Consider the following 22,361-nt stretch of genomic DNA (forward strand, 5'->3'; position numbering starts at 1 on the left):
TGGCCGTACGGAGCTCGGTGTACTTGAGACGGTGCATCCTCGTAACCACCGCTGCCACCAGTCATGTATAGTTGCTAAATGCCTGCCTAGTCCTTCCGTAAAAACGCAGATTGATCATCCAGCTTCTCGTAGCCCTATTACGTGACCCCTTTCAATCTCAGCGATGTGCTGGTAATGACGTCTTTGTTGCGTAAAAGGCATTCTTGAGTAACATTAACTCGTCACTTGCAACCTCAAAGGTATCTACCGCTCACTACTGTCACAGAGTGTGTTTTTAACAAACCAGTTTTGCATCCTCATAGTGGTGCTAAATGGTGGCTAGAGGACAAATGTAAGGATTAGGGGTAAGATAGACACTGCCTACAGGAAAATTAAAGAGACCTTTGGAGGAAAGAGAATCACTTGTCTGGAAATAAACCCAGTTCTAAGCAAAAAAGGGAAAGCAGAAAGGTGGAAGGAGTATATACAGGGTCTACACAAGGGCGATTTACTTGAGGACAATATTATGGAAATGGAACAGGATGTAGATGCAGATGGAATGGGAGATACGACACTGCGTGAAGAGTTTGACAGAGCACTGAAAGACCTGAGTCGAAACAAGGCCCTGGGAGTAGACAACATTCCATTAGAACTACTGACTGCCTTGGGAGAGCCAGTCATGACAAAACTCTACCAGCTGGTGAGCAAGATGTATGAGACAAGCGAAATACCCTCAGACTTCAAGAAGACTATAATAATTCCAATCCCAAAGAAAGCAGGTGTTGACAGATGTGAAAATTACCGAAATATCAGTTTAATAAGTCACAGATGCAAAATACTAACTCTAATTCTTTACAGCCGGATGGAAAAACTGGTAGAAGCCGACCTCGGGGAAGATCAGTTTTGATTCCGTAGAAATATGGGAACACGTGAGGCAATACTGACCCTAAGACTTATTTTAGAAGCTAGATTAAGAAAAGGCAAACCTACATTTCTAGCATTTGTAGACGTAGAGACAGCTTTTGACAATGTTGACTGGAATATTCTCTTTCAAATTCTGAAGGTTGCAGGGGTAAAATACAGGGAGCGAAAGGCTGTTTACAATTTGTACAGAAACCAGATGGCTGTTGTAAGAGTCGAGGGGTATGAAAGGGAAGCAGTGGTTGGGAAGGGAGTGAGACAGGGTTGTAGCCTCTCCCCGATGTTGTTCAATCTGTACATTGTGCAAGCCGTAAAGGAAACAATAGAAAATTTCGGAGTAGGTATTAACATAAAACCTTAGAGGTTCGCCGATGACATTGTAATTCTGTCAGAGACAGTAAAGGACTTGGAAGAGCAGTTGTACAGAATGGACAGTGTCTTGAAAGGAGGATATAAGATGAACAGCAACAAAAGCAAAACGAGGAGAATGGAATGTAGTCGAATTAAGTCGGGTGATGCTGAGGGAATTAGATAAGGAAATGAGACACTTAAAGTAGTAAAGGAGTTTTGCCATTTGGTGAGCAAAATAACTGATGATGGTCGAACTAGAGAGGATATAAAATGTAGACTGGCAATGGGAAGGAAAGCGTTTCTGAAGAAGAGAAATTTGTTAACATCGAGTATAATTTTAAGTGTCAGGAAGTCATTTCTGAAAGTATTTGTGTAGAGTGTAACGATAAATAGTTGAGACAATAAGAGAATAGAAGCTTTCGAAATGTGGTGCTACAGAAGAATGCTGAAGATTAGATGGGCAGATCACATAACTAATGAGGAGGTAATGGATAGGGTTGGGGAGAAGAGGAGTTTGTGGTACAACTTGGCCAGAAGAAGGGACCGGTTGGTAGTACATGTTCTGAGGCATCAAGGGATCACCAATTTAGCACTGGAGGACAGCGTGGAGGGTAAAAATCGTTGTGGGAGACCAAGAGATGAATACACTAAGCAGATTAAGAAGGATATAGGTTGCAGTAGGTACTGGGAGATGAAGAAGCTTGCACAGGATAGAGTAGCACGGAGAGCTGCATCAAACTAGTCTCAGGACTGAAGACCACCACAACAAAAATGGTGCTACTAGCGCCACACTTACACGACTCGCACGAAATTTGAGGACATCATCTTTCCGATGTAGAAACTCTCCCACCAACTTTCGTTTATGTCGCATCACTCCTTCTTGGTGTTGTGATTTTTTTCCGCCAGTGCATATCATAGTGCAATTGAGAGGTAAACGTATTACGTTTGTCTTCTGTGGAGAATGTATTCAGCCAGACATAAGCAAATGCGACAAATTATCGGCATCCACGTCGTAACGGCAGTCCTTTTGATGCAGAGAGATTGGAGCATTGGTCGCTTTGCCGCATTTCTTAATACTCCTCATCAATGGTTGTAGATTCACTACAACGAGGCAAGTCATGTTACGTTGTGTGTTTGCATGATCGTCGACAATTTATGGGGCCACATGATCTTCATTATTGGCAACCTGTATCATTAATAGGAGAGTCACGGTTTCCCTGTGACAAGAGGATGCGAGTGTGATTGTTTGGAGACGCTCTGGTGAGCGCTGCATGAGAAATCTTCTCCAGAATGTCGACACTCTCCGGAGGCGTTCTGTTATCGTGTTGGATGACCGTACTGACCGCCATGAAGATCTTGCAGCTGTCCATGATCGACTTCCAGGCAAGAAATATGTAGAGCAGATCGAACGTGGCGGTTGCTGCATACATTAGCGACGTTGAATCTAGTTGCATGTACACTAATGGCAAGTGGCATGTAGAGAATCATCAGGAACGTCTTGTTAAGGCTGAACGTGCAGAACATGATGATCTCTAACAAGCGGAGGCCACGACTTTGCGATCACACATTTACTTAGTTTTACACCTTTAGTACGCCATTAGAAAAACATAATGTGCAAGTAGTAAAGTGCACTATTCTGGAAATTACGAGAAAAGTTTTACGCGTCTATTATGTAACTGATGTGTCTGTGCGTAGTACCGGACGTCTGAGTTCATGGTGGTCAAGTGGTGAGCTTCGAGATTCGCAGGAGGAATGTGTATGAGCCGATGGTTCTACTCCCACCCAAATTTAATTTGTGATCAATCTTTTCATCACTGGCCATACATGGCTTGCATCAAAACCATCGGAAGAAAGAGAAATTTTTCAAAATGTCAGCGAATTGTGTTTTCTCTTAGAAACTCTGAACATTCCCCGAAAATGTGAGGAAACTACATTCATTCGATTTAGTAGATGCCTATTCAATTTTATCTTTCCATGTCTGTATGATAAATACCATCCTGCAACGTGTGATGTCGAGAGCACATCCGACGAGTAATTCTACATTACTCCTGTGGTCTGGCACATTGTGACTTACTGAATTACTGAATAACGTCATTCGTACAATTATTTATTGAGATTTGACTTCGGTTTTCCATGCCTGTACCATGAAAATTTAATGAAAAATAGTACACTACTTGCCATTAAAATTGCTACACCAAGAAGCAATGCAGATGAGAAACGGGTATTCAGTGGACAAATATATTATACTAGAACTGACATGTGATTACATTTTCACGAAATTTGGGTGCATCGATCCTGAGAAATGATACCCAGAATAACCACATCTGGCCGTAATATCGGCCTTGATACTCCTGGGCATTGACTCAAACAGAGCTTGGATGGCGTGTACAGGTGCAGCTGCCCAGTTGCTCGGTCACCATTGATCAGACGTTTTCAGTTGGTGAGAGATCTGGAGAATGTGCTGGCCAGGGCAGCAGTCGAACATTTCCTGTATCCAGAAAGGCCCGTACAGGACCTGCAACGTGCGGTCGTGCATTATCCTGCTGAAATGTAGGGTTTTGCAGGGATCGAATGAAGGATAGAACCACGCGTCGTAGCACATCTGAAATGTAACGTCCACTGTTCAAAGGGCCGTCAATGCGAAGAAGAGGTGACAGAGACGTGTGACCAATGGCACTCCGTACTATCACGCCGGGTGATATGCCAGTATGGCGATGGCGAAAACTCGCTTCCAATGTGCGTTCACTGCGATGTCGCCAAACACGGATGCGACCATCATGATGCTGTAAACAGAACCTGGATTCATCCGAAATAATGACTCTTTGCCATTCGTGCACCCAGGTTCGTCATTGAGTACACCATTGCCGGCGCTCCTGTCTGTGATGCAGCGTCAAGGGTAACTGCAGCCATGGTCTGCGAGCTGATAGTGCATGCTGCTGCAAACGTCGTCGAACTGTTCGTGCAAATCGTTTTTCTCTTGCAAACGTCCCCATCTGTTGACTCAGGGATCGAGACGTGGCTTCACCTTCCGTTACAGCCATGCGGATAAGATGCCTTTCATCTCGACTGCTAGTGATACGAGACCGTTGGGATCCAGCACGGCGTTGCGTATTAACCTCCTGAACCCACCGATTCCATATTCCGCTAACAGTCATTGGATCTGGACCAACGCGAGGAGCAATGTCGCGATACGATAAACCGCAATCGCGATAGGGTACAATCCGACGTTTATCAAAGTCAGAAACGTGATGATACGCATTTCTCCTCCTTACACGAGGCATCACAACAACGTTTCACCAGGCAACGCCGGTCAACTGCTGTTTGTGTATGAGAAATCGGTTGGTAGTGCCATGTCAGCACGTTCTAAGTGTCGCCAACCTGGTATGAATGCTCTGAAAAGTTAGTCATTTGCATATCACAGCCTCTTCTTGCTGTCGGTTAAATTTCGCGTCTGTAGCACGTCATTTTCGTGGGGTAGCAATTTTAAAGGCCAGTAGTGTAGATAGTCAAATAACGTATGGAGTTCACTACAACTTCATGAAAATGTATGTGGGTTTTTTCTTTAAATTAACTCTCAAATGTCAGATAAATTAAATAATGTGACCAATGATGAAAAAATATAGATTAAAAATAAGTGTTGATAGGATTCGAACCGTTGCCTTGTCAACGATCCTCTTGCTAAACACGAACGCAAAACACGTGACCATGCTCTCTTCCTACAAAAGGCTTCTTCGCACAGGTATAGTAAACACGTAAAACTAGTCTTTCGATTTTCTTGGAATTGCCAGAATAGTGCACCTTACTGCTTGCACGTTATATTCTTTTAATGGGCTGTTGAGGGCGTACAAAGTCTTAAGTAAATTCGTAATCCTAACGTCGTGCCCTCCCCTTGTATTATAGTGCATGTGTGGGACATGATCAACATATTTGTTCATAATTGCCCTGTTGCACCATAGACTCAACAGACTCCAGCACACGCTCTCATGGAAGAGTGGAAGAGTAGAAATGGATACCGCAGACTAACCTCCACAGGCTTTATACAGATCGCAGCTACGTAAATGCCTTACTGCGACAAACTCTCACGGAGGACATATGTCACAATTTAGCTCCATCAGATTACTGACAAATTTAATTCTGGACGATAACATATACGTAGCAGTGTCATCCAGGAATATCAATGAGGGGCCACAAAAATCATCGATCCATCAGAGTGCCTCCCATAACCTCACAGAACAGATCACTAACTGCGTTACGGCCAGCACTACTGCCGCTGTACTCCGTACAGCGAGAGAAGAGCTCTGACAGCTGGCAGCACGGTTGACAGTGATCGACACGGAGGTGCAGTGGACCATCGACAGACGGTGTGGGAAACGCGCTGACAGACCTTCACCTCCCACCCACCGCCCTCACTGCAGCCAGGGCTACAGATGCGCTAGTAGTGTTTACCTCCTTACACAAACCAACACAAACAGATTTTGGACATTAGCAAGGTAGAGCAAAATGCACAAATGTTACGTGTAAAAAATCGAATGAAGGCGTTACCTTTATTTTTCGTGCGGGAGAAAGGAAATCCCAAGATTATCTTCGTCTGACTGATCATCTCTCGTCACAATCACACACTTTTCGATGCCTCCACTGCTGCTGTGCTCATCGCCTGATAGAGAAATCACAATATTTCGTTTGGATACTTTTCTTGCGGTTTCTTTTACACTGAAGAGCCAAAGAAACTGGTACACCTGCCTAACTTCGTGTATGGCCCTGGCGAGCAAGCAGAAGTGCCGCAGCACGACGTGGTATGGCCTCGACTAGAGTTTTTACTAGTGCTCGAGGGAACTATTGCAAGGCATCCCAGACAAGCTCAATAATGTTCATGTCTGGGGAGTCTGGTGGCCAGAGGAAGTCTTTAAACTCAGAAAAGTGTTCCTGAAGCCACTCTGTACTAATTCTGGACGTGTGGGGTTTCATCTTGTCCTGCTGGGATTGCCAAAGTCCGTGGGAATGCACAATGGACATTGATGGATACAGACGATGGGACACGATGCTTAGCCCGCCGGTGTCGCCCGTCGGTTCTAGGCGCTTCAGCTACGCTACGGTCACAGGTTCGAATCCTGCCTCGGACATGGATGTGTGTGATGTCCTTAGGTTCGTTACGTTTAAATAGTTCTAAGTTCTATGGGACTGATGACCTCAGATGTTAACTCCCAAAGTGCTCAGAGCCATTTGAACCCAAAGTGCTCAGTGCCATTTGAACCATTTTTGGACAGGATGCTTACATATTTTTCACCTGTCAGAGTCGTATCTAGACGTACAATGGGTCCCATGTCACTCAACCGTCCAAACTCCACAACATCACAGAGCCTCCATCAGCTTGAACAGGCCCCTGCTGATATGTAGGGTCTATAGATTCATGAGGTTGTCTCCATACCAATACACGCCCATCCGCTCGATACAATTTGACACGAGTCTCGTCCGACCAGGCAACATGCATCCAGTCATCAGCTGTCCAATGTCGGGTGAGATGTAAAGCTTTGTTTCGTGCAGTCATCAAGGGTACACGAGTGGGCCTTCGGCTCCGAAAGCCCATATCGATGATCTTTCGTTGAATGGCCTGCACGCTGACACTCGTTGATGGCCCAGCATTGAAATATGCAGCAAATTGTGGTATTATTTCTCTTCTCTCGCGTTGAACGATTCGCTTCAATCGTCGTTCGTCCCTTTCTTGGAGGATATTTTTCCGACCGCAGGGAAGTCAGAGATTTGATGTTTTACCGGATTCCTGATGTTCACGGTACATACGTGAAATGAGCGCACGGGAAAATCCCCACTTCATCGCTACCTCGGAGATGATGTGTCCCATCGCTCGTGCTCCAACACAACGTTCAAACTCACTTAAATCTTAACAACCTGCCATTGTACCAGCAGTGACCGATCTAACAACTGCGCCAGACACTTGTCTTATAAAGGCGTTGTCGACCGCAGCGCCGTGTTCTCCCTGTTTACATATTCTCTGTATTTGAATACGCATACCTGTACCACTTTCTTTGGCGCTTCTGTGTATGTTCGACCTTGTAATCTATTTGCACACATAGCACTCGACGTTCTTCCAATTTTACGGCTTTCGTCGTGCGACAGCCTCATTTACCAGCATCTCTGCGTCTCACAACGTACAGGTTTCATTATGCTCCTCAACATCTGCTTTTATTTGAGCCCAGACAAGTTTGATGGCGGTGAAATGACAGTGGCACGGTGGAAGACGTGTAACTTTGTGGGCATGGCTCTCTGCTAACGTATCAATTACATATTGCGTCTTCTGTGGTTTGTATGTTTTCATTAATGATAGAAGTTCCTGCCCACGTGACGGATTGCGTAGGACGCACGTGACCCATCTTTCGTCAATCCATTTTACATTCTGCGGTTTCACTGTAAGCAACTCACGCAGGAAGCGAGATCTCTATGGCACAGTGTCTCCGCGTTCCGTTAGTACCTTTCTTCCCATCTTTCTCCAGAAGCCAGTACTTTTTTTATTTTTTTAAACAATGGAGTGACATGTAGTACTGCCAGTGAAGAAATGGCTGTCTACTTTTTAAGTGTCCGGTCCTCGTTCCTGCTATAGCACATGTGTAAATGTTCTGATAGCGCTTTCGTAAAAGTCGTCTTAGTCGCACGATACGATCTCTTCCTTAAAATTTCAGCGTACGTTCTCTCCAAAAGTCCTCTTTTCTGCACTACGGGAAGCCATTTTTCATACACATTTCAAGAAACTCACAGAATTAGTGGAATGTACACGTACACACACACAAACTGAACTACTGACTGAAATCAGGGATCGCCTAACACTACGGCAACACTGAGGCGTTACCACAGCAACGTAAACAAAATCTCATGATCTGATTGGCCATTGTGGACGCGCGAAGCATGTGCGCCAGTGTCAGTTCAACTGTCAGAGCCGTACGAAGTACAGACATTAGAAACATGGAAGAAACAGAAGTCGCGCATTCTGGTTAACATCTGGTACAGACGCCAACTGCAGAGTATATTTGCGAGAAAAAGCAGAGGAGGCCACAGATCCCTTATTAGAGTATTCACATCAGCGTTGCTGCCGGTATCACTGTACGGGGAATGTTGATGTGGAATCGTACATCTAACAAATCCAGCCATAAGTGAACAATCCTAGCATCAGCATCCACGACATGTACATCTTCTTCGGCAGCTACAGCACCTCTCTCGAGACTTACATTGTGCAAGATAATGCAAAAAACTGTGTACCGCACTGTGTCGGAGCAGGCTGATCAACATTCCTCTGACATGAGGTACTTGCTAGGCTTCCCGACATCACGTAACTTACGTCCTGCAGGGAATATCTAAAAAGCTGTAGAGAACGATACGCAAACCTTAGACCTCGCTACGAACAATATTAATAAGTTGTGAGCTGATGTTGAGTCAACGTGGATCAGAGTGGCTCACCAAAGCCATAACGAGCAGTGGCAGTCATCAACTGCTTCACGCTATTAGACGGTAATTGAATTTCAGTTACCCATCATTGTAGATAAAGTTGTAGGTTTTGACTTGCAGTTAGAAAATTCTGAATCTTTTCACAGGTGTGATCTGCAGTGTCTTGTTAAATGCTGGAATAGGCCATAACTGATCTAGCCATCAAATGGACACTTTTAACCTTGCAATCCTTTTGTGATTAACCAAGTTATTTAGTAGGACGAGGTTTCCGTCACCAGCTTTCTTTGGGGGGGGGGGGGGGGGGGGGGAGAGGTGCAGTATCATCCCTCTCCTCATCTCAGAGTAGCATCTGTACCCAACATCCTCACTTATTTGTTGTGCACGTTGTAATCTCTGTCTTCTCGTACAATTGCTGCCCTTTACAGCCCCATCTAGTTACACGAACTTCTTCTACGATGTCTTAATACGTATGCTATCACCTTCTTTCAGTGCTTTCCTTCATATTTCTTTCCTCGCCACTTTTTCGCAAACCTCTTCATTTCTTATGTTAACTGTCCTCGTCTTTCTGTAACGCCACGTATTAAATACTTAGAGTGTCTTCTGTTCCCATTTTCCCACAGTCCATGATTCGGTCTCAAACAGTGCTGTGTTCCGGAAACATGTTCTGCGAAATTTCTATCTCAAATTACGATTTGTGTTTTATGCTAGTAGACATTAACGTGAAATGCTATCTTTACCTGCGCTAGTCCTTTTTGCACCCCCCCCCCCCCCCCACCTCCTTGCTTCTTCCAACGCAGCATAATTCCTTCACTTCGCCTATTACATGGTTCTCCCTATTTTTACATTAAGTGAGCCGCTTATCTCTTTTCTGTCGCTCCTCAATACGTTCGTCTTCATTTGTTCCATTGTTACTCCATATTGTGTACTCACGAGGAGAACGCAGCAGGTGCCATAATACGATTCCCCAGAAACTTAGTTCAGTGGAAGAGGGATCAACATAAAATGGTTCAAATGGCTCTAAGCACTACGGGACTTAACATCTAAGGTCATCAGTCCCCTAGACTTAGAACTACTTAAACGTAACTAACCTAAGGACATCACACACATGTTACGTCCCACAGTGCTGAGAGCCATTTGAACCATTTGTTAGTACTTTTTGTAGGCTTGTATTAGACGTGCCTTACGTATCATTGTAATGCGTGTGTTCCCTGTGTTGCAGCGTCCCGTATTCGATATGAGATCACGAGCGGTAACATAGGCGGATCCTTCGCTGTGAAGAACATGACGGGCGCCATCTACGTGGCGGGCCCGCTGGACTACGAGACGAGGAAGAGGGTGAGTAGTCAATTTTGCAAGCCAAGTCGCGCCGCAGTCGCCGAGCGTGCCCGCGCGAACGCCTGCCGTGCGAGGCGAAGGCACGATGGATATGCAGGGTGTTTCACTAAATGTGTTTGCCTCTGTAAGTTACGAAGTAATAGGCGACAGAAACATTTATGGTGGTAGGTCAGCATAAGAAACGTTACACTGTCTGCCGAACTATGAACATAGTTTATTGTGTTATTATCCAAAGAGTCACAGCAAAAAGGTACAATTTTTTTAATAGAACAATAGTTGTTTCTTATCATTCGCTGTAATCAGTAACACCAGCTGTGTATATATCAATTTAAATTACATTTCTATCACTTTTAGTTTGGGAGCTACAACCCTTCAAAGTTGTACATAATACATGGCTTTGTGGTAGGTGATGGATGTTCAGGCGGTGGGAAGTTTATTTAAATGAGATGTTCAAATGTGTGTCCATGTTCCTGAATGCACAATGCAATGCACCTTCTAAAGGATCTTCGGACGAGATGTAACAGCGCCGGTATCACGGAGCAACATGTGTCCTCGATGCGCCGTTTTAGATCGTCTGGGGATGTGGCCTCAGTGGCCTCAGTGACATAAACACGATCCTTTAGATATCCCCACAAAAAGAAATCTAATGGTGTTAAATCGGGCGACCTTGCGGGCCATGAATGAGGTCCGCGGCGCCCCAACCACCTTCCTGCAAACCTGTTGTTTAGCTCTTCCGCAACAGCACGTGCAGAAATGGCTGGGTGACCATCGTGCTGTACCCACATATGGACTCTAGTGTGTAGACATACATGTTCAAGGAGAGCACCCAAACTGTCGTCTATGAACAGGCGATATAACTCACCTGTCAGTTAACATGGGAGGTAGTCTGGACCAATGATTTCATCCCCAAGGATACCACACCACACATTAATAGACCATCTCCATTGACAGTCGACAGGTCGTTCTCACCGAGGATTGTCTACGGCCCAGTAGTGCACATTATGGCGATTCACTAATTTGTGAACGTGGACACACCTTCTAAAGACTCCAGCGTGAAATTACGCATGGCCCATTCACAGAATGTAACTCTCGCACGGATATCGTTTCGATGCAGCCCCTGGGTCAGTGATGGACGGTACGGGTGGATCCTGTGGCAGTGTACTATACGCCACACAGATGTGCGACTGACACCAGCGACTGCAGCAACGGCTCGTAAGCTGGCATGAAGATCGTGCTGTACTGCAGCTAAAACACCTCAGTCTCCTCACTTCTTGCCGTTCTTCGTCTGTTCCTGTGGTGCATTACCAAGCTGCCTGTTTCCTGAAGTCGTTGTTCGGTACTTAAGAATGTAATGGGTGCCGGAGCTCTTCGCCTAGGACATCTCGCGAAGTACGCCATGGCTGCTTCAGTGGCATCGTGTCGGCACTCGCTGAGCATCAGCAACATCACAACGTACTCGGTGTTCGTGTATGCCATCTTCATCTGATGCCAGTGATTGTGGTATATTGAGCCCTGTTTGTTTGTGTGGCTCGAACTGTCGGGTATACGGCCGTGTGCGGCGACAGTCGGCAGTCTAACAGCGCATCGAGGAAGCTTCTCGCTCCATGACACCGGCGACGTTACAACTCGGCCGCACCACACTTAGAAGGGCCATTGTTTAATGCGCAGCGTGCGTGGCATCTATCCCTGAAACTCTGAAGGGTTGAAGCTCCAAAAGAAAAAGTGATAGAAATGTAATTTACGTTGATGCATACACAGCTGATGTTACTGATTCCAGTGAATGATAGAAACAACTATTGTTCCATTAAAAAATTGTGTCTTTTTGCTGTAAGTCTTTGGATAATAACACAACAACCTATGTTCATAGCTCCGCCGACAGTGTAACGTTTCGTATGGTGACCTACCGCAATAAATATTTCCGTCGCCTATTACTTCGTAATTTACGGAGGAAAACAAATTTAGTGAAACACCCTGTATGTCTGTGTAAGTCAGCACAGCGTACTAAGCTCTGGCGGCTATCCTGAAAGATCTCTATTATTGTGCTATCGTTCTCGACCATGCCCCGTCACATAGCGGACAAAAGGGAGAAGACAACATTCTTGACTGAGCGCGGGCAACAGGATCGTTCATATTGGCATGTCTTGAATATCATAATATTTTTGTTTACTAGATGTTTTTAAACTGTTACTTCCTTTTGATTTAATTAAATGAGACCGGCTAAAACCTATTCCTTCAGTGTAGCCAACATAGGCTCTTTCCTTCATCCTTCTTAGGCAGCTGTGATTCCGAAAGATTCTAGATCCGCGTCAGTAGCCACAGCATACCTAGAGGTTCATCAGTTGTACAGGATGATTCTGAGCTCTACTGATAAATAATCCGATGCTCTACAGTATCGAAGAACTTTAACACGTACCGAACTGAAATTAACTCTGCGATCACACCCAATAGAGCAGGCCGCGGTGGTCTCGCGGTTCTAGGCACGCATTCCAGAACCGGTCGCAGGTTCGAATCCTGCCTCGGGCATGGATGTGTGTGATGTCCTTAGGTTTGTTAGGTTTAAGTAGTTCTAAGTTCTAGGGGACTGATGACCACAGCTGTTAAGTCCCATAGTGCTCAGAGCCATTTTTGAACACCCAATAGAGGGAAACCCGCCAACCACTGCTTCGTACTATGCCCAAAACGCCATCCGGCGTTAACAGCCGATGACATTACCGCGCATTCCTACATTATAGTCACCCCGACTACATTGTAGAAATGTTTGTAAATCTTACCGGCTGTTAACGTTGGAATTCCAGCAGGAGCCAATGTTGCTTCTTCCAGTAGGCCCTCGGCTATCCTCGCCATGCCGAGTGGAGCCAGTTGCCTTAGAACACAACCGAAAAAGCTGTGAAAAAGAGCAAGTACGGAAATAGCGGGAATGGACTCGAGTTGAGTAAATGGGTCAAAGGTATGACAGGAACTGAGAATGTTATAACAACTTCGCATATTAAACTGAAAGGGAAACGAGTGGGTCATCTAGCGAAAGAAACTGGGGAGGAACGATCCAACGAAAGTGTTAGCTCATTTCAAATTGGTAAGAAAAGGAGCTCATTTCAAATTGGTAAGAAAAAGTTAATAATTGGCAACCAATGCTGTACAATCGCAATAAAGTAATGAGATGTTCAATTGACTCTTTTATTAGAATATGTTACGCGTTTCTGGATTACACCCATCTTCAGACATCACAAACTTCAACTCCTTCCTAACCAACCAGGCGTACAGCCTTGACAACTCAAAGAAAAAGTAGGTTCGGAACGACTCATAAGATACTAGTTTTACTCCTAATGCCCTGGCTTATTTACTTGAATCATATGTCAACAGTACCAAAAGCCTTAAAAAGATCTAGAAACATGCCCGCGACACACTCACCTTTGTCAAGAGCGCAAAACACCACTTTTGTGTATTCTGCTGTGGCTGATTACGTACTTCTACCACTTCGAAAACCAGACTGTGATTCACTTAAATGGTTGTACTTATTCTAGTAATTCATTAATATGTCTTTCATAGTTCATTCTATTATGGGCCGATAATTTTATTATCTTCTGTATTACCTTTCTTTAGTAGAGGTTCAACTCTTGCCTGTTTTAAATACTGTGAGCATTTCCCTGATGCGAAGGATTCGTTTAGGATTCGTTTATTATGTTAATTAAAGGGTACAGTTTTACTGACTTTATGATTGCGGTTGGTAGCAAAATCATTGTACTTAGTGAATAATTATTTACAGGTTCTAAACTGCATGTCGTGTATTTTTTCAAAATTTAATGACAAAAAATTGGCTTGCACCCACCCACGAAAATTTCATTAGTCATCTTCCTAAGAGTATACTTGTGTTGCTATTTATTACAATGTTTCTATCACCTGCATATAGAACAAACTTGACATCTGGTAATGTCACAGATGAAAGGCCATTGATGTACGCAAGAAAAAAGTGAGGACCCTGAGTTGCAACCTTTTGGGAATCCACATGTAATTATTTTCTAGTTGGATGATGCTTGATAGATACATGCCTCTTTTCAAATGATACCCTTTGCATTCTGTCAGACATATAGGATTAGAACATTTAGCAGAAGATTCTGTTGCACTGCAATATTGTAATTTACTTAAAGGGATATTGTGATTTACATTGTAAAAATCATGTAATTTATTTCTATTGAATTAAGTACATTCTTACTGTAGATGTAGATGGCCTTCTCAATATTAGAACCCTTTAGAAAAACTGTGACTTTGACAACATAATTATTATTTGTTGTCAGATTTTTAAGCAGACGATTGTATATTTCCTTTTTAAAATTTTCGAGACTGCTGACAAAAACGAAACTTGATGGAAATTTTACGGTTCAAAATGGTTCAAATGGCTCTGAGCACTATGGGATTTAACTTCTGAGGTCACCAGTCCCCTAGAACTTAGAGCTACTTAAACCTAGCTAACCTAAGGGCAGCACAAACATCCATGCCCGAGGCAGGATTCGAACCTGCGACCGTAGCGGTCGCGCGGGTACCAGACTGTAGCTCCTAGAACCGGTCGGCCACCCCGGCCGGCAATTTTAAGGTACTTGTTTATCTTTTTTTTTGTTAAACAAATGGTTAACTTCAGCTTATTTCAACCTCTGAAGAACTGTTCCACTGATAAGTATCTGGTTACATAGATTACTTAATATGTTACTCAGCTCAGAAAAACACTCTTTAGTTAATATTATATCATAACCATCAGATTTTTTTAATTTGAAGATTTTATGGCAGACATTACAAATACTGACGTAGAGAGGTTCATATATTATTGAAGTTATTGGATTGATGCACAAGTTCGTAGCGTTTTTGCGTAGGTACAGTAAAAACAACAGATTTACATAACAGAGACTTCAGTCATCAGTAACATACTCTCCTTCACTATTTACAACAGACCGCCAACGTTGGTGCATCTCTTCGATTCCGCGGCTGCAGAAATCACGTGGTTTTTAGGGGAAGACTCGTCGAACCATGTTTGGAGCGCATTTTCATCAGGAAACTAATTTACTTGAACGTTGTTCGACAAGGAGGTAGGAATCTGAGGGCGCAAAATCAGGTGGAGAATGATTTCCTTTGTAGTGTTAGTGTGGAGTAGAGTCACTTAACTAAATCTTCCTGGTCGTTCTGGTCTGCGTCTGCTAGACGTCTCAGATGTTGACAATAAATGTCAACAGGGATGGTTACACCTCGCAGAAGCAATTCATAGTACACCACACCGACGCTGTTTCACCAGATGCATAACATCATCTTTTGTTGATATCCGTAGGTCCTTTGTACGGCGAATTTCTGCTTTTTTTAGGCTCAACCATTCCATTTTGAACCGTAAAATTTCCATCAAGTTTCGTTTTTGTCAGCAGTCTCGAAAATTTCAGCACCATTTCTCCTCACCAGTGACGATACAAAACAGGGTCGGTGAAATTCACGAGCCAAGAGAGAAGGAGCAAGCAGTGAGATGCGCATATATCCAACCGCTGATTTTTGTGATTTTGGCTTAGATCATGTAGTACCGAACACCCTATGTTTCAACCTTCCTCACTGCATGCAAATATCGCACTATGAAGGAATTATCACATTTTATCACCTATGCTATTTCTCGAGTACACTGATGTACACTAAACGAACTTGATCAAATACCGAAAGTCTTCCTGAACATGGAAAGTCACTAACGTTAAAACGATGCTCCTTAAAACGATAAAACCATTTTTTTGCTGTGCTCCGCCAACGGCATTATCCCCATACAGAGTGCAAATGTTTCTCGCTGCCTCCGCTGCTGTTACCCCTCCTATTCAACTCAAACAGAAGAATATGCCGGAAATGTTCTGGTTTCTCCACTTGGTACACTATTTTCTAGCTCCAAAGCTCCATTCACAATCTCTAAATAATAAAACGACAATATATAAACTCAATAACAGTAGTGAACTACAAATAAAAATGAGAATCCATAAATGAAACCCTACGATCGTAATAACAAGATACAAAACAAAAACGACACGAACTTACACACCAACCTAATATTTACGATGACTGGTTTGAGATACTGCATGACAGCATTAGTCAGCATGAAACTCAATCTTTTCAGTAACAGTTATAAAATGCTTGTTAAAATGATTTGCAAGACCGCAGAGTAGAAGATGACGACCCGATAGTGCAAACGTCTTTCTAGGAATGTTCAGAAACAGAATCTCGTATCTACTGGAGTGAACAAGAAGAATCACCATCTTAGAGCGTGGGGACATATTTGATGATACACTACTGGCCATTAAAATTGCTACACCACGAAGATGACGTGCTACAGACGCGAAATTTAACCGACAGGAAGAAGATAATGTGATATGCAAATGATTAGCTTTTCGGAGCATTCACACAAGGTTGGCGCCAGTGGCGACACCTACAACGTGCTGACATGAGGAAAGTTTACAACTGATTTTTCATACACAAACAGCAGTCGACCGGCGTTGCCTGGTGAAACGTTGTTGTGATACCTCGTGTAAGGAGGAGAAATGCGTACCATCACGTTTCCGCCTTTGATAAAGGTCGCATTGTAGCCTATCGCGATTGCGGTTTATCGTATCGCGACATTGCTGCTCGCGTTGGTCGAGATCCAATGACTGTTAGCAGAATACGGAATCTGTGGGTTCAGGAGGGTAATACGGGACACCGTGCTGGATCCCAACGGCCTCGTATCACTAGCAGTCGAGATGACAGGCATCTTATCCGCATGGCTGTAATGGATCGTGCAGCCACGTCTCGAACCCTGAGTCAACAGATGGGGACGTTTGCAAGACAACAACCATTTGCACGAACAGTTCGACGAAATTTGCAGCAGCTCGGAGACCATGGCTCGGGTTACCATTGACGCTGCATCACAAGACAGGAGCGCCTGCGATGGTGTACTCAATGACGAACCTGGGTGCACGAATGGCAAAGCGTCATTTTTTCGGATGAATCCAGGTCCTGTTTACAGCATCATGATGGTCGCATCCGTGTTTGGTGACATCGCGGTGAACGCATATTGGAAGCGTGTATTCGTCATCGCCATACTGGCGTATCAGCCAGCTCGATGGTATGGGGTGCCATTGGTTACACGTCTCGGTCACCTCTTGTTCACATTGACGGCACTTTTTAACAGTGGACGTTACATTTCAGATGTGTTACGACCCGTGGCTCTACCCTTCATTCGATCCCTGCGAAACTCTACATTTCAGCACGATAATGCACGACCGCATGTTGCAGGTCCTGTACGGGCCTTTCTGGATACAGAAAATGTTCGGTTGCTGCCCTGGCCAGCAAATTCCCCAGATCTCTCGCCAATTGAAAGCGTCTGGTCAATGGTGGCGGAGCGACTGTCTCGTCACAATACGCCAGTCACTAATCTTGATGAACTGTGGTACCGTGTTGAAGCTGCATGGACAGCTGTACCTGTACACGCCATCCAAGCTCTGTCTGACTCAATGCCCAGGCGCAAAAGGCCGTTATTACTGCCAGAGGTGGTTGTTCTGGGTACTGATTTCTGAGGATCTATACACTCAAATTGCGTGAAAATGTAGTCACATGTCAGTTCTAGTATAATGTATTTGTCCAATGAATACCCGTTTATCATCTGCATTTCCTCCTGGTGTAGCAATTTTAATGGCTAGTAGTGTAGAAGGAATTCGTGGCGGGCCGCATCAAACCAGTCAGTAGGCTGATGACCAAAAAAAAAAAAAAAGTGTTGAAGAAAGGGACCACGCACGCGGTAGGCCATCCCCTGTTGTTTCCGCCGCGCCCTCCCCCCGCCAGTGCTGGCAGCCTAGCCCACCCAGCAGCGACGACTTGCCGCGGCAGACGCCTGCTCCCCGCTATCTGTGCCGCCGAGGATCCTGCGCCCGTAACAGGTCTCGCCGGGCCATCAGCACGCACCGCCACACACCTCGCACGGGGCCGCTTGCCGCCGTAATGCTCCGGCAGCGACGTCGTAACGGAGCCCCACCCGCGGTCCATCTGACACGGACTTGTATTTTCGCATTTTGTGCGCTGAGCTGCTTCTGCCTGTAAATTCAGAATTTAAATGCAGATCTGTTAGTTGACGATGTACCTCGAGGCGCGCTCTTGGAGACTCGCTGTGGAGATCTTCCAAGGCATCACTGCTTTATCGATGAAACGACGCTGTCTCTAAAATACTGAAATACCTACTCCTGATATTTAAAGCTGACTATCTCAAAGCAAGAAACACTCTAGGCACTGGCGAAGTTACTATAGGTTTTTATCACATTATGCAGCTGAATTTGCCCCCTGTACAGTGAGGTGACAAAAGTCATGTGATAGCAATATGCAAATATTCAGATGGCGGTAGTATCGCGTACGCAAGGTATAGAATGGCAGTCCATTGGCGGAGCTATCATTAGTACTCAGGCGATTCATGTGAAAAGGTTTCCGATATGATATGGCACGACGGAAATTAACAGTCTCTAAACGCGGAATGGTAGCTGAAGCTGGACGCTTGGAATATTCCATTCCGGAAATTGTTAGGGAATTCAATATTCCGCGATCCGAAGTTCTGAGAGTGTGCCGAGAACATCACACTTCGGCATTACCTCTCACCAAGGACAACGCAGTGACCCATGACCTTCACTTAAGGGGAGGTTTGGCCCGAAAAAATCATGTTCTTTAAGAATTTTTTTCTCGCGATTTGTTAAAGATATGAATGTGAAATTTGGTCAAAATGTTTATTGATATTTCTTCTACAAACTGGAATTTTTCGACCGGAAATGTCGAAGAGCAAAGGCGGAAGTGCCGTCGGAACGAAACAAAATTTCGATGTAGACCATCACGAGCGGTATGTCACAGGTCAGCCGGCTCGTCTGAAATCAAAATTGAGTTGACGTTAGCGAAGTATATAAGATTCTTTAGGAGTTGTACCTCGCTTAAGTTATTTGGATCATAAGAAACAAAATGGCGGCCATTTGAAAAAATAGGGGTTTTTTTTTTTCATCGATTTTTCGTCTTCGTCGACCAAGTAAAAATATTTATAGTTGATGGGTCGGAATAAAAGTGCCACAACTCCTAGACAACTTAGTTAGCTTCGTCGGAAACAAAGAACCATGCCAATAGGATCAGTAGATTTGAAGTTACCATACCGCGCTATAAAAAAAAACGTCATTTCGAGAAAAACACGTTTGAAATTGTGACTACATATAAATACAATATTATGCAACGTACGTTCAATCTGCTACTCCGGGTCCATAAACTAGTCCTTCCTCTTCCTCATAGAGGGATTTCTGCTCGATCTGGTCCATCCTGCGCTGCTCCAGAGCCGCTCGTACGCCCGGTGAAAAGGGTTTTCGGCCGCTTGAATCCGGTGGTCGTCCGAATACTTGGCGAACTGCGTCGAGTGGAGTCCCAGGGTGACGTCCGTCGTTGTCATGGTCTTCAGAATTGCTTCGTTGAAGCTGCTCACTGCCAGGAAAGTCGCGATCTCCACAGTTTTCACACCATGAACCATGGACCTTGCCGTTGGTGAGGAGGCTTGTGTGCCTCAGCGATACAGATAGCCGTACGGTAGGTGCAACCACAATGGAGGGGTATCTGTTGAGAGGCCAGACAAACGTGTGGTTCCTGAAGAGGGGCAGCGCAGCCTTTTCAGTAGCTGACGGGGCAACAGTCTGGATGACTGACTGATCTGGTCTTGTAACAATAACCAAAATGGCCTTGCTGTGCTGGTACTGCGAACGGCTGAAAGCAAGGGGAAAGTACGGCCGTAATTTCTCCCGAGGGCAAGCAGCTTTTCTGTATGATTAAATGATTATGGCGTCCTCTTGGGTAAAATATTCCGGAGGTAAAATAGTCCCCCATTCGCATCTCCGGGCGGGGCTACTCAAGAGGATGCCGTTATCAAGAGAAAGAAAACTGGCGTTCTACGGATCGGAGCTTGGAATGTCAGATCCCTTAATCGGGCAGGTAGGTTAGAAAATTTAAAAAGGTAAATGGATAGGTTAAAGTTAGATTTAGTGGGAATTAGTGAAGTTCGATGGCAGGAGGAACAAGACTTCTGGTCAGGTGATTACAGGGTTATAAACACAAAATCAAATAGAAGTAATGCAGGAGTAGGTTTAATAATGAATAGGAAAATAGGAATGCGGGTAAGCTACTACAAACAGCATAGCGAACGCATTATTGTGGCCAAGATAGATACGAAGCCCACACCTACTACAGTAGTACAAGTTTATATGCCAACTAGCCCTGCAGATGACGAAGAAATTATTCAGATAGTGAAGGGTGACGAAAATTTATTAGTCATGGGTGACTGGAATTCGGTAGTAGGAAAAGGGAGAGAAGGAAACGTAGTAGGTGAATATGTACTGGGGCAAAGAAATGAAAGAGGAAGCCGCCTGGTAGAATTTTGCACAGAGCACAACTTAATCATACCTAACACTTGGTTCAAGAATCATAAAAGAAGGCTGTATACTTGGAAGAAGCCTGGAGATACTGACAGGTTTCAGATAAATTATATAATGGTAAGACAGAGATTTAGGAACCAGGTTTTAAATTGTAAGACATTTCCAGGTGCAGATGTGGACTCTGACCACAATCTATTGGTTATGACCTGTAGATTAAAACTGAAGAAACTTCAAAAAGGTGGGATTTTAAGGAGATGGGATCTGGATAAACTGAAAGAACCAGAGGTTGTACAGAGTTTCAGAGGGAGCATAAGGGAACAACCAACAGGAATGGGGGAAAGAAATACAGTAGAAGAAGAATGGGTAGCTTTTAGGGACGAAGTAGTGAAGGCAGCAGAGGATAAAGTAGGTAAAAAGACGAGGGCTAGTAGAAATCCTTGGGTAACAGAAGAAATACTGAATTTAACTGATGAAAGGATAAAATATAAAAATGCAGTAAATGATGCAGGCAAAAAGGAATACAGACGTCTCAAAAATGAGATCGACAGGAAGTGCAAAATGGCTAAGCAGGGATGGCTAGAGAACAAATGTAAGGATGTAGAGGCTTATCTCACTAGGGGTAAGGTAGATACTGCCTACAGGAAAATTAAAGAGACGTTTGGAGATAAGAGAACCACTTGTATGAACATCAAGAGCTCAGATGGAAACCTAGTTCTAAGCAAAGAAGGGAAAGCAGAAAGGTGGAGGGAGTATATAGAGGGTCTATACAAGGGCGATGTACTTGAGGACAATATTATGGAAATGGAAGGGGATGTAGATGAAGACAAAATGGGAGATACGATACTGCGTGAAGAGTTTGACAGAGCACTGAAAGACCTGAGTCGAAACAAGGCCCCCGGAGTAGACAACAGTCCATTAGAACTACTGACTGCCTTGGGAGAGCCAGTCATGACAAAACTCTACCAGCTGGTGAGCAAGATGTATGAGACAAGCGAAATACCCTCAGACTTCAAGAAGACTATAATAATTCCAATCCCAAAGAAAGCAGGTGTTGACAGATGTGAAAATTACCGAACTATCAGTTTAATAAGTCACAGATGCAAAATACTAACTCTAATTCTTTACAGCCGGATGGAAAAACTGGTAGAAGCCGACCTCGGGGAAGATCAGTTTTGATTCCGTAGAAATATGGGAACACGTGAGGCAATACAGACCCTAAGACTTATTTTAGAAGCTAGATTAAGAAAAGGCAAACCTACATTTCTAGCATTTGTAGACGTAGAGAAAGCTTTTGACAACGTTGACTGGAATACTCTCTTTCAAATTCTGAAGGTTGCAGGGGTAAAATACAGGGAGCGAAAGGCTATTTACAATTTGTACAGAAACCAGATGGCAGTTATAAGAGTCGAGGGACATGAAAGGGAAGCAGTGGTTGGGAAGGGAGTGAGACAGGGTTGTAGCCTGTCCCCGATGTTATTCAATCTGTATATTGAGCAAGCAGTGAAGGAAACAAAAGAAAAATATGGAGTAGATATTAAAATCCATGGAGAAGAAATAAAAACTTTGAGGTTCACCGACGACATCGGAAGTCTGTCAGAGACAGCAAGGGACTTGGAAGAGCAGTTGAACGGAATGGATAGTGTCTTGAAAGGAGGATATAAGATGAACATCAACAAAAGCAAAACGAGGATAATGGAATGTAGTCGAATTAAGTCGGATGATGCTGAGGGAATTAGATTAGGAAAGTTAAGGAGTTTAGCTATTTGGGGAGCAAAATAACTGATGATGGTCGAATTAGAGGGGATATAAAATGTAGACTGGCAATGGCAAGGAAAACGTTTCTCAAGAAGAGACATTTGTTAACATCGAGTATAGATTTAAGTGTTAGGAAGTCATTTCTGA

At 44.1% G+C, this 22,361-nt stretch overlaps 1 protein-coding gene across 1 annotated transcript in view; it reads left to right on the forward strand.

Annotated features, from left to right (window-relative positions):
- The window catches only part of LOC126273386 (neural-cadherin), a 432,448-nt gene that overhangs the window by 112,056 nt on the left and 298,031 nt on the right, over positions 1-22,361 (forward strand). Inside the window, exon 3 of the mRNA XM_049976939.1 lies at positions 9,923-10,038. Coding sequence (XP_049832896.1) covers positions 9,923-10,038 — 116 coding nt within the window. The remainder of the gene's footprint in view (positions 1-9,922; positions 10,039-22,361) is intronic.

The sequence above is a fragment of the Schistocerca gregaria genome, chromosome 5 (genome assembly GCF_023897955.1).
Source record: "Schistocerca gregaria isolate iqSchGreg1 chromosome 5, iqSchGreg1.2, whole genome shotgun sequence".
NCBI classification, from domain to species: domain Eukaryota; kingdom Metazoa; phylum Arthropoda; class Insecta; order Orthoptera; family Acrididae; genus Schistocerca; species Schistocerca gregaria.